This window comes from Coturnix japonica, chromosome 2, assembly GCF_054131305.1.
Source record: "Coturnix japonica strain WE chromosome 2, WE-NBRP24, whole genome shotgun sequence".
NCBI lineage: Eukaryota > Metazoa > Chordata > Aves > Galliformes > Phasianidae > Coturnix > Coturnix japonica.
Genome location: NC_140664.1, coordinates 111,867,611 through 111,892,001, shown reverse-complemented (window position 1 = coordinate 111,892,001; position 24,391 = coordinate 111,867,611). Strand labels below are relative to the sequence as shown.

Below are 24,391 nucleotides of genomic sequence, written 5' to 3'. Positions count from 1 at the left end.
AAGAAGATCCTTTTTGAGTTTGTTTGTTTGTTTATTTGTTTGTTTTGAGAATGTTATATATTTTTGTTCTGTTTCCCTTCAGTTGTTGTCAGTATTAAAAAAAATCCTTCCTAAATAATACAGCTGTGAAATCGTATTATGAGCTGGAAAGAACTTCTGACTGTTTATCTTCAGGTTAGAAACGGGGTCTATATTTTTCCAAAGCAATCTTCTTTAAAATATTTAACTGCACTCCTTGGTTTTTAAATACTATGAGCATGACTTTTGTGTCTTTTTTTTTTTTTTTTTTTCAGCATAACTATTTTTTTTTAGCAGTATTTTGGCTTTTCTACTTACAGTCCTATCTGGATTCTCTAATTCTGAGATAAGCAAATAAGAAAAACAAACTTTGCTAAGAGAGCCAGTTTGAGCAAACCTCCAAAAGAGCTGAATGCTGAGTTTGGGACAAACCCAAATACAATTGGGTGTGGAACTAGCTGGCATTTGGAAAGTACTTTAGAAAGACAATGAGCATTTCAGTGAGTGGCAGTGAATAGTTAACTTTGAGGAAAAGCACTGTCTGCTTCAGAATTTCTGGACCATTAGTTTTGACTTGAATTTTTCTTCCTGAAATTATGTATGTTTTTATTAGTGTGTAGTGTTTTTACAAGTTCTCTGAACTGGCCAACTCCCCTTCATGTGACTTACACAGTGGAGCATGTTTTCTATGGTTTTGATCTTTTATATATGTGTGTGTGTGTGTGTATTAAAAATACAATAAATACAAAGTCAAAAAGGTCTATGATATTTCCAGTGCCAGTGAGGTCTCATGTGACCAACCTGCTAGGTAGTGCATGAAACACTAAGAAATAAATGTTCCACGAGACAGGAACTGTACGTGGTAAATGGAGCAAAGCATGTTTTAATGCTTTCTATGAAAAGTTCTGCATTGTTTTCCCAAGGGTAAATGAATATATATATATATATATATATATTTTTTTTTTTTTTTTTTTTTGGTTGATACACTGAAAATCACAGGTATACTAGTACCAGTGGTGAACATAACGACATATGAAGCTAATGAACAAAACTTAGGCAGACTACATGTGGGGAGAGAAAAGGGCATATAGCCTATTTCTGCTTAAAGTCAAACACCTGAGTTTCCAGCTTATTTTGAAACATGTGTGTCCCACACATTAATTTTAAGTTTTTGTGGCACACTTTTTATGTTTTAATAAGTATATAAACAAACAAAATAAGTTTTATTACTTGCATACGTTTGTTATATTATGTATTTTATATGCAGCCCAAGATAATTCCTCTTCACTCAGTGCAGCCCAGGTAAGCCAAAAGTTTGGGACATTCATGGTTTAAAAGGTTGGTCATGCTGTTTCATTTACACAACAAGGCTACCTCCATTAGTCCAGCAATATTTTCCTCACAAGAAAACCTCCTATTGATCCCCATTGCTTTCTCAGGTACTGCTTCACTATATTTACGCAAATCTGTACCTGCTTAAGTTTGACTTGTATTTCTCCACATAGTTCCTTAGCTAAAGCAGAAACAAATGAGAGATACTCTGGAGCAAAAACATCTTCTTCACATTAGAAATCAGCAGTCCAATCAAGAACAAGTATGAACTTCAGAAAGATCTCGTGTTTTATGAGGTGAAAATAATAAGCATACCTCTTTTGATATCTGATTTTTTAAGAAGCAGCATGCATTTCAGAAACTCTTTGTCTATCAACCATGTCATTTTAGAGTTGTTTTGACATTAAGGTCAACATCACTGCCATATAGGTAAGAACCTGCCAACACAGACACTGGGAATTACAAGGAGATCAGCCACTGGGATAATCTAAGAAAGGAATGTTAATGTCTTTTGGAAAACTCCAACAGAAATGCCACACTAATAGGAAAAATTATTCAAGTGTTGTAAAGCAGATGTCAAAATTGGCAGGAATCTGCTTCAGTGAAGATAGATCAGAAGAACAACTGGGAACTGATACATTTTAAGTAGTGGAAAACACAATTTTGTGGATATTTCTAGGCTAATGTGAAACAATTCCAGCTTTCTTGGCCTTGGTTTCCCAGGTGCTGGAGGAATTAGTAGAAAACACCATATTATATTTGAGACTCCTCTTTCTTGAACACAGACACACAGGAATATATAGATTTTTCAGTGAAGAAGTAAATAATAATGCATAATATTATAGATACTAAATTATCTGACAGAATAAATATTTGTGACAGGCCAATTAATCAGAGTATAATTTTCACTACATTTCTATCCCAGAAACATTCACACACTGTCGCTAAGGCTGAAGATGATCCACATTCTATGGGGGAAAAAAAAACCAAACATTTTGTTAAGAAATCTATGGCAACTTACTGATTTCATGTATGGCCTCTCTGAAAGCACTGTAGTTTTGACAAGAAGAAAATAATCAGTTTTGAGTTACCCTTGGAGAGGCAATTTATTTTGTCTTTTGTTTGTTTGTTTAAACATTTGAGAATCATAGAATCATAGAATCACCAAGGCTGGAAAAGACCTAAAAGGTCATCCAGTCCAACTGTTTACCTATTACTAATAGCTTGCATTAAACCATGTCCCTCAACACAACATCCAGTCTTTCCTTGAACACCCCCAAGGTTGGTGACTCCACCACCTCCCTGGGCTGTCCATTCCTTTCTGAGAAGTAATACCTTCTAATGTCCAGCCTGAATCTCCCCTGCCATAGCTTGAAACCATTCTCTCTGGTCCTGTCACTACTGACACAAGAGAAGAGGCCGACCCCCAGACAACTTGGAAAAATTTTAAACTGAAATTTCCCTGCCTCCCAAAGCACCTTTCTGTGCTTCTTTCCAGATAAGAATGTGCCCACAGTTAAAACAGTGGCATAGGATGACCACAAATTTAGAAAAGTGCTTTTAGAAAGAAAATAACTGGGACAGACAGACATAAACATCTCCCTTTGTCACAGCAAATTCTTTTAATGTATCTTCACACAATTTTATAGACACTGTTCTTTTGACATGTCTGCAAGCATACTTCACCATGGCATACACAGCTGACTTACAATACAGCAAAATTCAATGCAATGTGAAAACTGTTCCTTGAGGTTTCTGCCTGTTTACGCACATCAACTTTGTTCAAGATAAGAGCTGATGATTTTTAACCAGTAATTGCTGGCTTCTAGGTTGGTTTTGTACACCGTCATGACTCTTTCACCTTCTGCACAGAAGCTCGCCCAGTTTCTATGCCAGTTATGTCTGTTTAGATTAATGAGCTAACATGCAAAAGGGAAGAGTCTTACTCATTACAGTAGTTTGTTAACATTCATTGTCTATATCCACAACAAAAGGTATTATATAAGGGAAATAAGCTGAAATTAACTCCTCTGCTCCTTCCTGTTTCTGTCACCTTGTATGGCTATCAGGGCAAGTTCCTGGTTCACAAACTTCTTATCTCTTGAAAATATTAAACAAAAAACACCCTCTGATAAGCAGACAGTGCATTTTACATGGGAGTTTTAGAACAGATAAGAAGTCTAAGAAACCTAATTTAAACTCTCTGACATGTGGTAGGTTCCTGCTCTTTGTGTACAAATCCAGCCTTCAATAGAGATAATAAAAGGAGATGAATGTAGGGGTAAAGTACTACTATACACCTTGTGCCATAATTGTGAATTCTAAGTGATAACAAGGAATGGGAACTGCACCTTGTTTGAGCCTCTTTTTACTGGTTCAATCCAGCTGCCTGTCAGGTGGTTTATAAGCTTTCAGTCTCTTTGCTAGTAGTTTGTTCTCAGAAGCTTTAAGTAATTTAAATAATTTGATTTTTAGAGTATCTAACACATTGAATGTACATGTGATTTTGTAGCAAAGTTCAGGTAGAACCTTGGTCAAAATAACTCACCAAATGTGTCCTACCTGTATTTGCCACACTAGCCCATGAGCTTCAAGAGCCTTGTGGTGACCCCAACATCTCAAAATTTTGCCTATCTTGAATGATAGTTTTAGCATAACTTTCCAGATTTTCATGCCTGGTTTTATAGCTGGAGTTACCTGAGGCTGAGAAGAATGGAAAAGAGAGAACAGCCCCAGGAATCAGAGTTATGAGGTATCCTGGTTGCCCAGGTGCATTTCAATAGTGTTGTTTATTGCTATGTAACACCCACCAGACAGGCAGGACTTCTGCAGTGGGATGTAAACAGGAAAGACCTTGAAACACCGCTTGAAGTTTTTTTTGTTTTTGTTTTTTTAATTAGATTACCTTTGACATTGGTATCATGTTTCACCTACAGCCCAGGCTGTAAATTCTGGCTGCTTCAAAGTCAGAATGAGTGAGCTCTTATTTGCATGTGTCCTTGCATATCCTTACATACTGATAATTAACCAACTCAGTAACCTTTTTCTGACCCTGTTTTCATGGGTGCATCCTTACTGATTCATCACTGTGGCATTGTTATTACTAAGGTAGAAATGCATTTGGTTTCATACTTTCTTTAAAATAACTAATTCAACATACATGAGAGCATATGAAGGATGGAAAAAAAAATGGAATAGACACCCTTCCACAGTCTACAATATACAAAAGGAGTTACAAAATGCCTGAGGATTTGTCTGAAAATATGTTCTGTTGCACCCTTTTAGATTTCCCAGGGTTTTCCTGGCTTACTCCTTTATGGCTTCATGCTATCTTGGGAGAGATCAGCAGCTTATTTCATACACTGTAACATCAACAAGATCTGAACAAATGCAACTCATGCTAATAAGTTCTGCTCAGTGGGACAGGTCTTTTGCTTTAACATGTCTAATGTTGCAGAAACGCTGGATTATCTCTTGTGGTCAGTTGAAATTCCCAATTAAAAACGAATTTCTTTCAAACGTTTGACCCTAACATTTGCACCCTGAGAAGAGAACGTTACTGGATGTTTTACTAGATTTTTGTTTGCTTGTTTGTTTGTCTGTTTGTTTTGCTGTTGTTTTTTCTTCCTTGAATAAGGCTTTGTGGTCTTTAAAGCTATTGTACTTAGAACCCTGATGATTTCTTTAGTATCAGGTACACATCCAGCTTTCTTCTATAAGGAATACGAGCATTTCACAGTTTCTTTGTATTCTCACAGCATTTCTGTAGATCAGAAAAGGTATATTTCATAATTATTTTTACAGAAATAGATAACAATTTAATAATTCAAATTTTTAAAATACACTATTTTTCTTTCTTAAATAAATGTGAGAAAAAATGATCAACCATTCATGTCAGTGATAAGAGTTGAAAAAGCAAATAAAGTCTAACATTGTAGATCCTCTCATATCTAACATTTGTTTTCTGAGAGACAGAATATAAATCTAAAGATACTTAGCAAAGTTTTTATTGTTATAAGCCCGTGGGAGTGACTTAACTACAGTGACATAATAATAGATATAATGTAAGGAAGGTTTTGTGTTGAAATGTCAGTTTAATTCCCCACATTCACTTCTGTGAATGAAGTTTAAAACAACCATCCACTTTGGTGACACACTTGCTTCTTACAAGACCTCAGTCTTCTGGTGAAAGAACTTCAGTGTGGTTTTGTACAGGGTATGCCTGTATATTCATGTTATGTCTGTATTTAAAACTTAAAATGTTATGTTAAGGAAGATGCTTTGAGTCTTCATTTTGTAGTATTTTAAGGAAAGCTCTTGGGATGTAATAGTTTGAAGAGTAAAAAAAAAAATCTAGATCTTTTGAGAATAGTATTTAATAAAACTACATATAAAAGTAATTTAAACAATTTTAGATATGTTTTGAAAACTCCTCTAACTTCAACCTTCAGCATTAAGTGCTCTTCCTACTGCAATCCATGGAAATAGATTTCTTCAAAAAAGTAACAACCACCAGCAAATAACTTCAACTTTATTCAACACTACAGAAATGTTGAACTTTCCATAAAGCCAGTATTTTAGAAATACTTCATATCTCCCTCCTGTTATCGATTTGTATGGAATTCTAAACATATAATATATTCTTTCCACCACAACTGTGATGCATACAAGAAATAAAGCAAAGGAAAGCAGTTGTCCCTCCCTGACTTTACTCAGGGGAGTAAAGTCTACTCAGAGGACACCTTACAGATCTCTGTAACACCCAGCCTGAGGTTGTGGCGAAGTGGGGGTCAGCCTCTTCTCCTGGTTAACTAGCAATAGGAGGTGAGGGAATGGCTTCAAGTTGCACCAGGGGAGATTCAGGTTGGATATTAGGAAAAAAAATATTCTCCAAGAGAGTGGTCATGCAGTGGAACAGGCTGCCCAGGGAGGTGGTGGAGTCACTATCCCTGGAGAAACATTTAGATGTTGTACTAAGGGACATGGTGTTGTGGGGAGATACTGGTGGTAGGTGGATGATTTGACTAGATGCTCTTGGAAGTTTTTTCCAACCTTGGTGATTCTATGATTCTGTGATTCTGTTATAGTCAACTTGTATCTCTTTCTTGCTAAATGATGTAGTAGTATAACGCTACATTGCAATAATAACTACATTATTATTTTTATTTTCTTGTATTAAATGGGTTTTAATGAGTATATTGAGTCTTCCCCACAATGTGTGTCTTTCTTTTTCAACTTCTTTTTAAATCATTGAGCCTTATGTATTGAGCTTCAGACAACAAGAAGCACAGTTAGTTATCCTGAAGTTAACCTAACTTTTTTTCCACAAGGATGTCATTTAAGATTAAGACTTCTCCACTGCATCTTTTCAAGAGGATGCCAGAGATGAATGGATTCTGGATTTGGTTTATTTGAACAAATAACAGGCTTATTGAAAGTTTTGATTGTCCTGAACTATATTCAGAGACTTTCACTTGGGAAAAAAAATGGATTGACATATACAAAAATGCCATCACATACCCTTTACATTCAAGGGAGGACACAGTTCCCACATTCAAATGCATTTCAGATAGTTGCAAATAAAGAAGATGTCTAGCTCATACTGCTAACAGTGAGGACTGCTATGTCGTATATGAGATATTCAGATTGTAGAAATCTAGTCAGATCAGCTAAAGCATAAATCTACAATATTGGCTGGATTTCTTTTGTCTGTAAAAGGAATTTCAACACTTTGTTTTTATGCAAGTATTGACACACAGTCACATATGAGTTAGCACTTAGACTGTCAGCTGATTCTCATTCCCAGTGGAGGTTGTAAAAGAGCGGATGAAGTCCAATAATTTTCCAAGAAGAATTTTAATCCTTCTCCACTAACATGAATTTGATAACCACTAGTTGTCTAATCTAGCCTGTAAAATCACCTCATGCTGTGTACAGAACTCAGCACTGACTGAATCAAAGTCAAAATCAAATCAAAAGCAGGACTCAAAGGACCCTGCCAATTAATGGGCATTCCACCAGCAAGACTTAATCTCCTCTCTCCTGCTGCAAGGGACCACAGATCCAGATCTACCTCCAGCAGAGTATGAATTAATATGCTGTGCATCCCACGGTGCTTAGACTTCAGAGCTAACAGCAGAGATCTTCTATCTTTCCCTCTCTATCTTTTAGAGCACTTGAGTGCATCTTGGCTTTGTCATACTCCATGGCTGGGACTCATACTTTTGGGGAGGGCAGAATTTTTCCCTGTTGGATTCTGGTGAAACCTATCAGATACCATGCTGGTATCTCAGTCTGGACAAGAGACATTACTAGATTTTTTAATGAAAAAGTAAATAAATTTCCCAGCTCTCAAGGGATATAACTGGATTCTCAGTTCAGATTCATTTTTACTGATTTCATAGGTAGGGAAACAGTGCCGAATATGGCTGTTCTACGGAATTACAATATGAAGGGGTTTGAGGAGTAAAATGAATGATAAATGTTCAGATTATATCCCCCTGTTGAATATGGAGTAGCGTCCAACATAAACAAAGAATTATAAAAATCCCAGTACTGTTTGAAAGTTCCTCTTATGATTGTTTTTGGGTGCATATGGTAACAATTTCCTTGTAATTCATTAGAAGCTTTTTTGAATGAAATCAAAAAGGGAAACACAGTGTACAATGACTTCAAGGATAACTAGCAATGAGTAGTGCAGCTGAGATCTTCTAATTATTTCCATAAGTATCAGTTCATCAGAAGAATACAACTAGTTCCTAGTGAATGACATAAGCTGTTGTAAGGACAATAAGAAAGAAAAATGCATTTTTTACTTTCTTTTTTCAGTGACCTAAATAAATTTGTATCAATTAATAGATCAAAATAAAATTTGAGTAAAGACACTATTAAAATTGAATTACTTTTCTTTGTACTTATTTTTGATGCAACTCATGTCAAGGTTATTTTTAGAAGTTCTATTTTACCAGCACTGTGTCATGCAGCTCAAGATCCATGAGAATAATTAGGAGATTATTTAGAATCTTCAAACAGAATTTAGTCTAATGTATTCTAGATAGCATAGCATCCTTTTATAATGATAGAAGAATTTAAAAAATACATGTCACCAATTATACCTATTTTTCGGTGTTCCCACCCTTTCTCTCAGAATCACAGGCATGTAAGGGAAGATCAATGTATTTTGAAGGCTAGTACTTTGTAGTCTAATCATTTTTAGTAGGCTGTTGTTCAGTAGAAAAATCTAGTTGTTCTCCAGAACCTTAACAGTTATTCAGGTGTATTCTCATGCATACCTTGAAAATACTAAGTCCTCTTAAAAATGAAATATCCATTGCACCTTCTTGATGCTCATGTTAATTTAGGCCCAACCAAAAGTTCATTAGAGTTCTTGTCTAATGTTTTGGAAATAGTACAACAGAAGAAAACTTTTTTGAAAGTCTAAGCATGACTGTGCAGTGATGCATACAAAAATGCAAAGTTACATAACTTGTTTAATACTGCAAACACGGAGCTGAAAGTTCAGCTCTGCTTGAAAACTGTACAGGCAGTCCTGAACCAGAGCTTACATTAACAGAACAAAAACAGGATCTGTATCTCACCAGCCTCCTGAGTTGCCTGAGCAATCCCCAGTCTGTGTAAAGTGTTTCTTTCCATCATGTGATGGTAAATTACTACTAATCCATGTAAGACTACACTGGAAAAAACTTCCTGGACTCTGCCTGCCCCTCAGCTAAAGGTCTGGATTATTAATTTACGGGATAAGGATGTAGCATTGGACCCAGTCTGAACAGTATGCAGAAAACATCAGCAATGGAGGTCAGCAAATACTGTTATCCCTCAAGTGAAAGGAGGAAAAAATAGAAAAAGACTGTAGTGATAACTGAGAGCCTAAGCTATGGTATTCAAAGGAGATGGCTATTTAGGAGATACCTGTATTGTCCTTTAGAGCACTGGGGCTTGGATGGATCTACTTTGGGATGTTACTTTCTTGGACCTTTCTTTCACTGCTACCTGTCTGTATGTCAGAAAAATACAATTCTTTGAAGCACCTCTCTACCCTGCCAGTCAGTTTTGTTCCTTGGAATCCAGTATCAACCACCACAAACACAGAAATCTGAAATGCACAAAAAGCAGATTGGCAGAAATCCTACTGCTTTTATCTGATCTGCCAAAATATTTTTCCTTATAAGAGAAAAAGGCCAAGTACACATAAATGGTCTGCCATGGAAAAATCCAGAGACCTCAAGGGAAAATAATACTGTGATCACATAATGCAATTTTCTTAGCAGAAGCAACAACTTCTCTAACCCAGGTGATTTAAACCAGGTTTACAACTAGGGTCATTACTTCTGCTCACCCATAGTACTCTGAGCACCACAGCACAAGGCATTACCTTTAGAAATTTGATCTATCTCTGTGATTTAGAGATAATTCCCAATTAATTGCAGGTTACCCTTACTTGTTCATGCCTTCAGTTACCATATAACTTGGAGATGACCATGAGGTATATTGTCAGAGGATGGCTAGGATGTCCAAGGTGAGAAATAAGGATTTGGAATTTCTAAACAAAATAAAAATATGGTTTTAGAGTGAGGGAAGTGGTGTTATCAGCTGCACAGGCAGCTGCTGCAGCTCTCAGGAGAGGGAACAGCCATGATGTAGAGCATGGGGTAGGGGGTAATGTAGCAGGTGATTTAAGGAGTAGCTTTGCTCCTGGACAACAAGGCATCTATATATGTTATTTAAATAGGGAGCTCATTTTTATTTGTCATCTTAAGAGTTTTATTTGAAATTGGATTTCTATTTCTCCCACTGTCATAGCAAAGGAAACAGTGACATGCTTATGAGAGCCATGTAATAACTAGTATATAATAACTAGCTAGTAATAACCTTGGTGTACACAAATTTCTACACTGGATTAGATGTAGAAAACCCTTGAAACCACATAAACATTGTAACATCACCCAGTATTTAAATAAGTAAACATGCTTCACTTGTAAGAATAATATGTGCTTGATTTAATCATGTTATTTACATACGTGTGTATAAAGATACACACCATCAACAGAATTATAGGTTATTAGAAGTTTAGAGCCAAAGAGTGATGTTCTTGCTCTTAACACTTGACAATATTTGCCTTGAGAAGCAAGAGTATAAAAAAAAAAGGCAAGTGTGAGTTTCTAATTCCCTCTGAGGGCCTGGGACTAAACAATACATAAACTGCAATTATTTTTGTTGCCTGCACCTTGACCAAGGCTACACAGCACATTCAAAATGTTCAGGTCAAAGTAAGAGTCTTGACTAGGGCAAAACTTGCAGTAAATGTATCTCAGTTTCACATTTTCATACGTGAACTAAACATCATCTATCTTTTTAATGTAACACAGAAGCAACTCCTGAAGAAGACATTTCAGAAAAGAAGATAAGTGGTTTCTACCAAAGCCCTTCGGTTTGTGTTCACAAAATACTATGAAATCCTGCCAGTAAACAAGCCACTTGAAGCTGCACACTGATAAAAGTATCCAGCTCCTGAAGAGGTCTATGGCTGTCATGTCTCACATTACAGCAATTTTTATCCACTTCATTCAGAAATCACTCCTCTGGAATGGAATGGACATATTTCTGTGGTCTACCACTTAATCTGATTTTATTTTGTGCCTCATGTGATGCGACTGAGACGTATTTATTACTTTTTGTGTTTTGCTGTGCTGTGTCACAGTGATATTATGCAGAAAGTAAATTCACACTGTTCCATTTTTAGAGTGCAAAATGAAGGTTGTATATTACATGCTCCACAATATGGCATGACAGTGTGTGGAAATGAGGGCATAAAGACCATGTCTGAGGACGGCAGAAGATGGAACAAGCCAAAACTGTCCTATGTAAAGCAGTTTTTGGGACTAGGCTCAGGAAACAATGCTCAAAGCCAAACTTCATCTGAAAACTAATTGAATCACCAAAAAGAAGCCTGGAAGTCAATCAGTATGTCATGTGAATGATTCACCCCAGTTTATAGATTAGGAAGTCCATAACAGCGGTTGAGATGGCACATGCAGGATGCAGCCTAGAAGAAACTGCAGAAGAAAAATGTTACAAATTTGCTCTTGAAAGGCACCAGTGGCACATGTCTTCCAAGGGTAGGAGTTCACTTCTTCATCGCTTTTCTTAAGTGCTCTGACATTTGTCCAGTTGCCCAATTTCCTATCTCTCACCAGAATAAACCTTTACCAAGACTGTTGTCAGTTGTTTCACAGGCTCAATTTATATCTGATCTTGTGTCCTTTCCCAAAATACAAGATGTACCAGCTTTGTTCCATTTTGCCCTTCATTATGCTTATCAGCACATCAGAGAAAATAGGGTTGATAGGGATCTCAGAAGACAATTTAATCTTTCCCTCAGCCTTAAGGAAAATCTTTTATACCAAGTATTTCCTTGTAGATAATTTCTTGACATAACCAGAAAAAAATAGCTATATTCTAGATTCTACTAGCTCCCTCAGTACTCTGTCCAGTGCTTAACTATCCAGAGAGTTAATGACGTTTTCATAGTATCTAACTTTTGCCTTTCTTACTGTAATTCAGTACCATGGTAGATATGGAAGATACCATATTACTTTGTTTTTGCAAGACTTTCATACTTTTTTAAGTAACTGCATGCTTTGCATTACATCAAACTCAGTTTCATCTGTCTTTTCTCACAGTTCATATCTTCTACAGCCCTTTAATTTTGCTTTCTTCCATAACTCTTTCACCCACATTTTCTTTAAATAATCAAAATTAAACACAGCACTCCATCTAAGGATTTAACAATGCTAACCGTAGCAAACACCACTCCATGTGTTTCACATATGACCCTTCTGTGTTTGTTTCTTTTTTCTCCTTTTTTTTTTTTTCCCTTTTCACAGCAGTTTGATGCTGTTGGCTTTTGTTTTGTTGTTTTCCATCACAATATTTCTTAAATGCTATTCCACTGAAAGACTGCCCACGTTCTTAATCTATACTTATTCACCTATAATCCTAATCCATATTTACCAGCAGATCATTCTTTAGCAAATATAGCATTCTTTGCTTCTGCACAAAAGAATGGCCTCTTATTTGTATTTCAAGTCCAGAACAATTTTATCTGCCCACATAATTTCACCATCCCTTTCATTTAAATTTTCTTTGTTGATCACACTCTGCTTTTAAGGGTGAAATGCAGACAAGCCCAGATTCTGTTAATTTTCTGATCTCTTGAAAATTTGTTTGCCCCTCATATCCCAAGAATTTAAGAAGCTTTTTATTTTTATTTTTTAATTCTGTACATGCTGCCCAACAGATGACAAGGCATTTAATGATCTCTTAATTCCTTTCATTTAGCTAGACATCTTCCTCCTAATTCTTCTGATCTGATGGACCAAAATCACAGTTTAGTTTTTTTCCTGTTGTAGGGAATGCCTCAGAGGTATATTGCCTTTCTTTGCTCCATTTCTTCTGAAAAGAAGATACAGATCTTAACATTCAGTTCTGTGAACTATCACTATAGGTCTTTATCAGCCTGAGTCACCATTTTGATCAAGTATGAAGTTTTCCTGTTCAAGGTATATAAAGAGCTCAGGAGAATGCAGAATTGCTACCTTCTATGCTTCCTGTGATCTTGACATGTGTATCACTCAATTGCTTAAAAGAAAAATAAATGTATTTTCTTTACACTTTTAGGGGAAAAAAAAAAAAAAGTATATCTGTGATATAATTCTATTTATCTAAAATAATCACGGAGGTTCCCACTTTCTATTTTCAGAAATACCACAAGTAATCTGCTTCCTTTGTCAGAGTTATGACTTTTGGACAAAGCTCAGCCTTTCTTTGAAAGTTCAAATGTTGTGTTCTATTTCTTACCATTACTCTATGTTGTTTTTTTCTTTCTTCAGCACACACCTCTATTTAGACTGTGTTCTTTCACCCACTGCATCAAAATCTTGATAGCTTTGCAGATCTGAATACTGTAATAGTATTCATATGTCTTGGATTAGGTTGTAGAATTGCAGCATTTTAATCAGATGCTCTCTAGTAAAAAAAAAAAATAAACTAAAAAAATTCCTAACTTACAGTTTTCAAATGTCATGAATATCCCCAGACTTTCTGACTTAATACTTAGGAGCAGACTGATAGCAATGCAGCTGCAACACTACCTCATACATTTAAGCATTACAAAACTTTTCATGGCAATATAAAGAGTCTGAATTAGTCAGAGTACTTGACAACAAGTAAAGCTCTCCTTTCCTCCAGTTAACCAGAGTTAACTAGCTTAACTAATGGTATGACTAATATTAGTCAACAAAATTTACCCCACTCTTCACTGCCAAAACTGATCTTCTCGAACTGTGATGTTTCTGCTTTGTGACAAAGAACAGAGGAAAAAGGGTGTTCTCTAAAAGACACAGACACCCACATCTGCTCCAGGACAGACAACTTTTCATTTTCATGGGTACTTGCAGGGAGCACAGTCTGGATCTATCAGAGTGACAGGAAAAAAATTACCTTCTCCCTGCAGACATCAATTAATATTAGTCAGAATCTTCACATTTATTTTCACATACATATTGACAAAATGATTAACCGTGTAGAATATACTCATAGTTTCCATATTTATGACCCAAACAGCCACATAACCTATTACCCAGTGAATTCAAAGAACTTAGGATGATGAGCCATTTCTTAGATGCACGCCAAATTACTACCTGAATTCAGAGTGAGGCTGAAAGTGAAGTGACTTGACTACAGCTACTTCCCCTAGTTATTAATATTATTACTGTTGAGCTTGAGTACTTAATTAATTAATGTGAATTTGTACTGCTGCAAAGATGTGGGAGTTGACTGTGACTAGTGTGACTAACTCGCAAAGCCTACGATACCTGCAGTACTAAAGTTCCATATTGATTAGATTTCTGAAAAATAAACACAAAAACATTTTTTGTGTGTTTTTGTGAATCATATATGTAACAAAGATGCAAAAGTCACAAAACATCTAACATCAAAGCATAATGGGAAAAAATAATGTCTTTTAAAGTTCCATCCTGATAAATACATCCCAGCCATAAAGGAAAGGTAAGAGATCACCTACAGTTAAGGTAACAGTCCGTTACCACCAATGACCACACATGTGCAGCTCATGGATGCAGGCTGGCTATCATGCTGGTGTCTGAGCTGCTGCAGAGTTGACAGTAAGTGCCTGCTACAGTGCGGATCAGGGCCTGAACAGGTGACTAGCTCTTGGGAAAGGGCTTATGTAGCTTGGGAGCCCAGACAGACTGCTTCAGTCTGCCTGTACCCAGAAGAAACTTGTTTATGAAAAACTGCTCCACAGCTGTAATCATGTATACTTGTTTTATTTGAATGACTTTGCTCATATTGGCACTCAACACTTTGTTGTCTCCTACTATTATATATATGTCATGGCACTAACAGGGTAACACAGGCACTCCACCAGCCATCCACCTTTGGTAACATGAGTACCTCTCCATTAAACTGATGAATATTAACATGCCTCCATGTACTTTCTTCAAGATCACTAAATCCTACATAGAAGTGCTGACACTTCTGCACAACAATTGATATAGTCAGCAGGATCCCAACTAAAGAAAGTGCAGTTTGCAAGAGGGAGGGATTAGATTTGCTGGGGGAAATCCCAGGGTGGAAAAAGAGCATCCTGTGGTATGTGGTTGCCCAAGTAATAGAGAAATGAGGACCACTGTGAAACTATGAGAATGCCCTGAAATCGTCAAGGTAATTAGCTGCAATTTTAGAAACAGAGGAAATATAAACTGAATTGAGAAAGGAGGACATGGAATAAGACCACATCCAAATTCACTGGAAGGTGATCATGGTTACCTGAGTTCAGTATGACCTAGACTGTTCTCCTTGTTAGATTTGTTAAGATATGTATAGTATGTCTGACTCAGAAAGGGCAGATTCATGCTGAGGATAACTGGCAATCTCCCACAGTTACTGCGGCTTGGATAAAGGGCTTGGCAAAAGAACATAGATCTTTATGTGATAAAGGCAAGGCCATTGTTTGTAGGGTGTCAGGCTAAAAACGAAAATAACAGTGAAGGAAAAGGGAGTATACCTACTCCTCCACAGTCAGATCCAGCAAGGAAAGGAAACCCCTCCCACCTTCCTCTATTCCTCCCCCCCAGGGAGAAGCTGCAAGGCCTGGAGAACAAAGTGCAGTGCCCAGAAGGCACTGGATCTGCCTAACTTAGAAAATAAATTATCATGAATGATAACAGCCCATATACACATATTTTGAAGATAAAAATATTTAATGGCATTTCCACTTACTATACAATCCTACCAGAGCAGATCTTATAGAAAATTGTAATGGCATTTTGAAAACAACCATTCAGGCTGACACCCACTCTTTGAAGGGGTGGACAACATAGCTGCATGAGGTATCAAGTGACTTAACTGAAAGATCTCAAAATGGTTGACCCAGGGCTTTACACATGCTACAAACTACTTGAGCTTCTCCAATTAGGATATAGATAATGGGAGTTGAAAAACATATAAAGCCACAAATTGGCATCACGAATGACCTACTGCTCCCTGCCCTATTGACCTTGACCTTGTTAACCACATAGTAGAATGGCCATGGGAGGTTCAAGGAAGGTCATAATCATGCAGCCTCCTTGCTCCTACGTTACTGGAAAAGGGAAGTTACGTAACCCCTCAGGTGCTCTGTACCTGGTGCACCTAAATGCTTGTCAACATACAAATTCTTGTCATACAAGGAACACTGATTATATCATTATGATAGATTCAGGTATTTCATATGTCACCATTTACATCTCTGCAGCCTCCAGTATCAGAACAAAGAATCTGGTATAACCAATCTGGTCATAAACCTATTCAAGCAGAAGAATTGACACAAGATTGCAGTGTTGACTGTATATTAGCTTGGAAGGTGGATTTTCCGCTACTAATTCTAACTAAACACTTATCTCATTCTTTTTAAGGTCCATGGTTGAAGTATTTACTGACTGGGCAACTCATGTAACCCATGTTGTTCACCAGACTGATTGCTGGGTGTGTACCATTTTACCTGTGGATGCAAGCTAAGGGTTATCCTGGTACATTAGTCTGAAGAAGACAGAGTGGAACCAAGTTCTTCAGTGGAACAGAACTGTAAGCAGAAATGGATGGGTGACCTTTAGTGAAACAGCTTCCAAAGTCATGGATGAAGTCTGAATGCAGAATCGCATGCAACCTTATCGCCCCATGGATCACCACAGTGTACAGAATGGTGTAGGTTGGCTCTCATCTTTAACACTGAGGGTATGACTCCAGGTGCTATGATGGGTTGAATGAAACTCTTCTAATCAAACTGATGCGTGGATGGGGACTTTACCCAAAAGCTGTTGAAAGAATATTACCTTACCTAAACTGCTGAATAAGAGTCCTCATACGTCTTTTAAGCATAGGATACTGTGAGGTTCTTTGTGGGTTTGTGGTCAATATGGCTGGCCATACCTATCATCTAACTAGACTGGATGATGAACTTGGGGATGGTTTCATGTGCCTAGTGCAATACATTCTGAGTAGCCATAAACACAAACTAATTGCCCAACCTTTCTCACCAGACATCAGAGTAAATGGACTGCTTGATGTTTCTATGCCATGACCATCCCCTCATCACAAGCTGAATTTATCTCTACTGAATGGCAAATACCTGCATTAGCTAATCATACTGCAGCAGAACTAAATGTAACCCAACAAGCTATTGGTCTGACCAACCAAGGATTAGAACAAACACAAAAAATTGTACTAGATAATCAGATTAGACATGTTGACTGCTGTCCGAAGGGGTACCTGTACAATTATTAACATTGATTGTAGTGTTACTACACTGACATTTCCAAAAATGTAACTCGCAAAATGACCCAGATAAAGATCCAAAGAAATGGAACAACTAAAAAATGATCCTACCTCTACCTGGCTAGCCTCCTTTAATTAATATAATTAATTTAATGGTGGAGGTGTGGTTGTACAGTATTATTGGATTTTTTCTTATCTGCCTTATTAGTTGCTGCACAATCTATTGCTTATGTGGGATTTAGAAGCAATGCACATCAGCTATCTTCAAAAACGCTATGTTTCAGTACAATCCATAAAGGGGTAGACCGTGTGGAAAAATACAGATCATGGCTTGAACTAGCATTTGGGAAAGGGCTTGTGTAACTTGGGAACAAACACAGAGTGCCTCGGTCTGAACTTCTGCACGTACCCAGAAGAAACATGTTTATGAAAAACTACTACGAAGCTGTAAAAAATATCTTTGGTTTATTTGAATGACCTTGCTCATTTTGGCACGCAATACTTTATTGTCTCCTGTTGTTATATATATGTCATGGCACCAAGGGGTAGCGCAGACACTTTGCTGGCCAGCCAGATCCAGTATGAGTACCTCTCTATTAAATTGATGAATATTTACTCACTTCCATGCATTTTCTTCAGGATCAATAAACCACACACAGAAGTGCCGGTGTTTCTGCATATCAGTAAGTAGCAACAAAGCTTGTATGACATAATACTCCCTCTTTGCATTTGATTACTATTTTGATGAGATATTCCATTAAAGTCAGATGTCTACTACTTTAACATACCATGCATTGTGTTCTCTCCGTTCTACTGCTTTACTAGAGAAATAAGTTCTTAATTCTAGTGTCTGCTTTTGAGGACTCTTTGGTGAGCATTTGTTGGTTTTTAATTATTCTGTGCTTACGAGTAACAGATCTTCAGTGTAGGTATCTCTTCTAGTTCAGTCAGTTATGGGTGGTGTTAATTAACATTACATGATAGTATTTAATTTATTCTTTCCTACTGCCAACTGCTCCTGGACAAATAAAAAGAAATGCAGAGAATCATAGTATTTGCATTGATTACAAGGATACTTTTCAGCTGCATTATTTTCTAAAGTTAAAAACATTTTGGATAAAACACAAAATAACATTTCCCTTCTAAATTATATTTTATTATAATGCACCCCAAGATGTTACCAGGTCATTATTTCTAACTTCAATTTATTCACTACTTCTGTTCCTTTCTCTGTGGATGGGAGTCTCTTCTCCTTCATATATACATGTTTTAGTCCAGAACTTCTGCTTTTGCAAAAACACCAGATTATGTTATTTTTCACTGAAGTATGGAGCAGTTAATTGTAGTTACACTTAGAGTCACAGAATCGTTAGAGTTGGAAGGGATCTCTGAAGGCCATATGGTCCAACTCCCCTGCACGGAGCAGGCACACCACAGCTAGATTAGGTTGCCCAGAGTTTTATCCAGCCTCACCTGGAAAGTCTCCAGGGATGGGGCGTCAACCACTTCATTATGGACAGAGTCCACATTACACCTTTTTTGGGCTCAATTTTCTAAGCTGGGCATGTCTTTACTCTGTGTGCAGTGCACAGAGGAGTGGATGTGAATGGCAACTGTCACTTTGGTGTTGTTATGTGTATTAATGGCTGCTGACGAGGTTTTGAAAAGTGAACCTTCCACACTGGTAAGGATTCTGATCCCATCTAAAGGATAGTGTGCAGTTTGCGACACCACAGTATAAGAAGGACATAAAACTATGACAGAGGAGGGCCACGAAAATGGCAAAGGATCTAGAGAGCAAGATGTATGAGGGGTGGCTGAGGTGCTCTGGTTTTTCAGCCCAGAACAGAGGAGCTGAGGGGAGGCCTCATGGCAGCTGCAGCTCTCACAGGGAGCAGAGGGGCAGTGTTAAGCTCTACTCTCTGCGACAGTGACAGGGCCCAAGGGACTGGTATGGACCTGCGTTAGGGAAGGGGCAGGTTGGGCGTTCTGAAAAGGTTCTTCAGCAGAGGGAAGTGGGCATGGAACAGGATGGCCAGAGCAGTGATCACAGCATCAAGACACAGATGAAGAAGCATGTGGACAGTACTTTCAGAAATACGGTTTCAATTTTGAGTAGTTGTGTGTGGATCCAAAAGTCGGGCTCAATGATCCTTGTGGTTCCTTTCCAACTCTGGATATTCTACAATTCTGTGAAAGTGTGTTTCAAAGGCATCAAAACTTCACCAGCTGCCACTTCTTCTAAGTAAGTTGTGTCCTGGACTAACAAGGAAACAAACCTGTTGCCTCTAAAGAAAACAGTGTATGCAGCAGGGAACCTTGGTGCTGGGGCAGCACAATATTTCAGTTTGCCTCCCTTTCCCTTCAGCTGAATTCTGCAAATGTAGATCCTTCATGGCTGCAGAAGCTTTTCATAAGCAGTTGCTGATAGATGTTATTCAGGCTTAACTCTGAGTCTGCAACACATGCTCTGGGTATTGCAGATGAAAGAAGAAAGTACTAAAAAGTAGCAACCCTGACTCACAGAAATTTGGAATCCAAGCAAATACAGACGGTCCAGTGGGTAGGAGGCAATGAAGGCTAAAATTGCCTTCTCTTCTGTGGTTCTTTCAGGACACCATAACCAATATGTTAAATGTAACCTGAATACCACGGGGAAGGCTAAAGCGGGAAGCTAAATTCGGTTTAGCCCCGAACACATCACTCAAGAACTACTTTAGTTATCTGACTGACTACCTTAGCTGAGACTTGGCTTTGGGACAGTGTTATTTGAGTGAATGGGGAAACAAGCAGAGTGCATTTTTCATAGACATTAATTTCATTACTGGAAGTAAATGATGCAGACTTTGGTATAGGTGGGGAAGGGAGCGGAAGAACCTCTGTTTTAGGGCTGCACAGAAAATCTGTTTGTATATTTGTTCTCTTCTAAGAGGGGGAAAAATTACAAAGACTGCTGAGTTAACCCAAGGCAAAAAACAACCTTAGTTTTGCTAAAATGAAACCCAACACAAATTCTCGGAAGAGAATTACATGAGCAAAACACAATGCTTTTGTCTATTAGTTCCTCTGAGCACAGTAACAAGTTTAGCTTGCTTTGATCTTGATGTTGCTCAGAAATGGGAAGTGAAAATGCTTTCAATGGTCTAGTTAGAGGTCTTCAATATCTTTATTCCCGGTTGAAATTCACTGAATGCAGTGAAGCAGTTCCCCAAATCTGAAGCACTCTCACAAACCTGATTTTACCTCTTTCTTTCCCCCTGGACAAGTTTTCTTCTACACCCAATTACCTCCATGTGCCTGAAAATCTGCGAGGAGAGAGCTCCCCTGCAGAAGTGGTCTCTTGTGATAACTTTTCCAAGCTAAAATTCAGTGTTAGTAACGGTGAGAACCAACAGAAAGCACTGCTCGGATAGCTGTGCTAAGCAGCTCCCTGCGGGGTGCCGCTGCCAGCCTAACCCCCCGCTAGGGCTCTCTAGGCTCTGGATCCACCTCCACCTGCCAGCCGAGCTCCGGACGCACGGAAGGGCGGTTCCGCTTCTGGCGGGGTGCGGGAGGTCCCGCCCGGGAAGCAGCAACAGGGCACGGCTGAGCCGGCAGTCACGGTAGCGTGGCGTTCGGGCAGAGGCAGGTAGGGGTTCTATTGGGGCTGATCCTCGTTAGTGAACCAAAAGAAAGGGTACAGCACGAGATGTAAAGGTAAGCTACAATAATACGAGGAAAGGCACAACCAGGAACCTTAATTGAGGATGCTGAAGCTAGATGTTTTTTAACATTGGGTTGATTATGTGTTTTGTTACTGTTTTAGCCTACATCAAATTCATGTCTGTTTCTGATTGTATGTGTTAAGCTGCATCAAATAAAGCCTGGGCACAGCTGGCACTTCAGTTGTTTACTGTCTCTAAACGTTTCTTAGCAGCTGCATGGCAAAAATCAAGAGCACATCTGTCCAGTAAGTTTAGTTCAAGCTAATGAAGTAAACCCTCTATCCTGTAACGGATCATTCACACTAACCCAAATGTGAATAATCTAGAGACTTAAAACAGGCTGCTGAGAATAGAGCAACAGGTTCTATTTGCACTGTCAGTAAGATTTCCTCAGCTTTTAATCACACTATTTCAGGTTTATTTATCGTTATACTTCAGTTGCATAATTGTTGTACTTAGATAAAGTGACATGTGGAGAAATGCAGATATAATGTGGACACTAAATATCTACTATTTCTAGAGGATTCAGTGTGGATTTTTTTGGTGGTTGGCTTTGTGGGGAGTGGAGAGTTGTTTGGTTTGTGAGGTTTTTTTCTTCTTTGGAGGGGGTTATATATATATATTTTTTCTCTCTTCTGTGTATATTTTGTTTCATGTGACTTTTCTCTTTATCTCAGAATCATACAAGAAAGAATGACAGTGAATCGGAGTTTAAATTTGACAGAAAAGGACCTTTTTGAAACTGGTGAGTTGCAGGCATGAAAATGGCATGTTGTTTTCAGAGTGTATTCTGGAACTATCTGAAGGTGCATCATAATTCTTCCCTCACTGACACAGAGACAGAATATGAGCAGTATCCAAGTCTGTACATTTGCAGGCAATTTGCTGGGCATACCTGACTTTTTCTCCTTAGTGATTTCAGCTCACTTGGTTTCTGTTGAGCTTTCAGTAGCTTAAAGTCACCACCTAGAAGACACTTATGTATGAGTCATTCTACCAACTTTAAAAGAATTAATTTACCTGCGTAAGACTATTTTGGTGAGTCCTAGTCTGGGCTGGAGAACATTCTTTAGACATGCTTGTTAAGGTTGATGGCTTTATATGGTTGTCTAAGTCAGTCTTTTTCAACTGACTGATGAGAGTATATGAAAAATAGCATACAGAAAATTCTAGTCACTCCGCAGTCAAGGTTAGTCTGCATAGGAAACTGTTAGTGTATTGAGCCCTTTTATCATTAGTTTCTTAATCCATTTATTATACCTCATCCCGTGCTTTTACAGTTTTAAGCTTTCTGGGGTAGGATAATTCTTAAATCCTTAGCACAAAGGAGGTGAGCGAGTGCCAAATACTGAAGTATGAATAATAGTGATGATTATTACAGGCAAATACATGATTCCTGAATGAAATCACCTGTATTCAATGTTATCTACACCAATTACAACCTTGACGATAAGCAATTACACTTATTTCTTTAGGGCTTATCCTTTTTGCAGCCTGTTTTCTGTGTTGAATTGTTGCTCGGTTTATTTAGTCTTTGATAGCTTGTCTGTGTAAATATGTTTTTAATTGGTTTCATCTCAGAAATCTTGCTGGAAGCTTCTTGAGGAGAAAGCAGGTAAACTGAAGAGAAAGAAAGTTTCAAAAAGAAAAGACTGGTCTATTCAAGAATATGAGAAAATGTTAGTCTTTAAGCTTGAAATGCAAAAGAATTATCAGGAGAAGCTGCAAGAGACTTGCAGAAAGGGTGGAATGTTATGTTAAGAAAATCTGCTTTTTATTCTGCAGAACATGCAAGCATGGAATATGATAACCCTTCTTTCCAACATGAGGAAAATCTTGAAGAAAGTGACCAGTTGAAGGCCAAGAAAAAAAAGTAGGACTTGAATTCAACAGACTGGCCATGGCTGTCTTGGGTGTGGGAGTGTATTTTTAATATGATTTTGCTAAAAAAAAAAAAAAGAAAAAGCTTATATTAATTGTATTCTTTGTATTCTGTGTCTTCTAGGAAAAAAGATAAGTCAGAGAAAAAGGTGGTTGGCATCTTTGAACTGGTTAGTATCGAGATTGGTATCTTCTTTTATTTGTCATTGTGGATTCACTATTAATTGTGATTCATAAATTAAAAAAAATAAAAACACCCCAAAACCCAGAGACCTATGAAATATTATCATTGGTGCTCTTACATTAAGTCTTACCTTGGTTTATCGGTAGTGCTTACAGCACTAACAAGGAGTTGGTTTTGGAGACTGAGGCTTACCTGTACCAAGGCTGATCTAGGCTATACGTAGTGTGCACGCCCTTGCCTGGGTTCTGTTTAAAAAGGATTTGTCCTGTGTTTGATGTCTGAAAAACTTGTTGTTTGAGAAGGGCTAGTGTTACGGTTTTTTTGCCCATTTTTTTCTACCAAAAATCTATTCCCAAGTAACTCTACGTGCAGGCTTGCTTTTTCTAAACTAAGAGAACGCCTATTGTTCTGTGGTTTACTCCATGTCTGTTTACACTTTGGAAGTGTGTTTAGCACAGTCAAGAATAAAATGTTCTCGTTTCAGATGAATCACATCCAGGAACAGCTATTGAAATTCATATTCACTTTTTTTGTAGTTGGTTTTTTTTTTGTTTGTTTTTGTTTTTTCTGAAGTGAGGAAACATTTAAGGATAGGTAAGCGTTAAGGTGTAATTGCAGTTAGAGACCTTGTCTACTGGTAGATCCAATCCAGGTGCTAATCAATACCTCACCCTTGTTTAAATTTCAGAGATGCTAATCTTGGTAAATATGTAGCTTGCATGAGAGCAAAATTCAATAATTGTGCAAAGAAGATAAAAACTTAGAAACATAAAGGGCATACATTTTTTTTTCCTTGCTTTTTTTTTTTTCCTGATGGGTTGAAATAATCATGTTTTCTACTAACATTACCTACTACTAGTAGGTACCAACAGTACCTACTACAAAATTCTTCTTGTGTTCTGATTTTGCTTTTTGTTGTAGTCTTGCCGCTTTTTAGAATACATAGATAGAAATGCATTCGGTATGTCTGCTGTACTGTATCAAGTATGTAAACTGCCAAGCATAACTTTACTCTTTTTCTTTAATGTTCATGTAGTTCCGCTATGCTGATTGGGTGGATATACTTTTGATGGTAGTTGGTTTGATCGCAGCTGCTGCTAATGGTACTGGATTGCCACTCATGATCATTATCTTTGGAGACATGACAAACGCCTTTGTTCTGAGTGGTGTGAATTCAAGTATGTCAGAAGGTAAATTAAGAATTAGACTTCCCCGCATACCATTATGTTTTGCTACTGGAGCTAAGACTGGTACGTGTCAGAATGAGTGCAAGATGAGCAAAATTCAACTTTTTGCAAATTACCTGGTCTTATTAAATTGTCATGGCTTGAATCAAATAATAGGCAGTGTGTTGGGTATGCTTCTTATGAATGAATTTCATCTCAGGTGGGATAGTAAGGAGGATGAGCCACCTTTT

General features: G+C 37.7%; 1 protein-coding gene across 4 annotated transcripts in view; it reads left to right on the top strand.

Moving 5' to 3' along the window:
• Nucleotides 1–17,755: 17,755 nt before the first annotated feature.
• The window catches only part of ABCB5 (ATP binding cassette subfamily B member 5), a 36,517-nt gene continuing 29,881 nt past the window's right edge, over nt 17,756–24,391 (top strand). For 2 of the 4 annotated variants that reach the window (XM_015853839.3, XM_015853843.3), the window contains exons 1-5: nt 17,756–17,888; nt 21,587–21,654; nt 22,695–22,782; nt 22,915–22,960; nt 24,011–24,164. In XM_015853839.3, coding sequence (XP_015709325.2) covers nt 21,603–21,654; nt 22,695–22,782; nt 22,915–22,960; nt 24,011–24,164 — 340 coding nt within the window. In that variant the 5' untranslated portion in view covers nt 17,756–17,888; nt 21,587–21,602. Of the gene's footprint in view, nt 17,889–20,692; nt 20,902–21,586; nt 21,655–22,694; nt 22,783–22,914; nt 22,961–24,010; nt 24,165–24,391 lie in introns of those variants that run through there. The other 2 variants (XM_015853841.3, XM_015853840.3) reach the window with 2 other exon arrangements.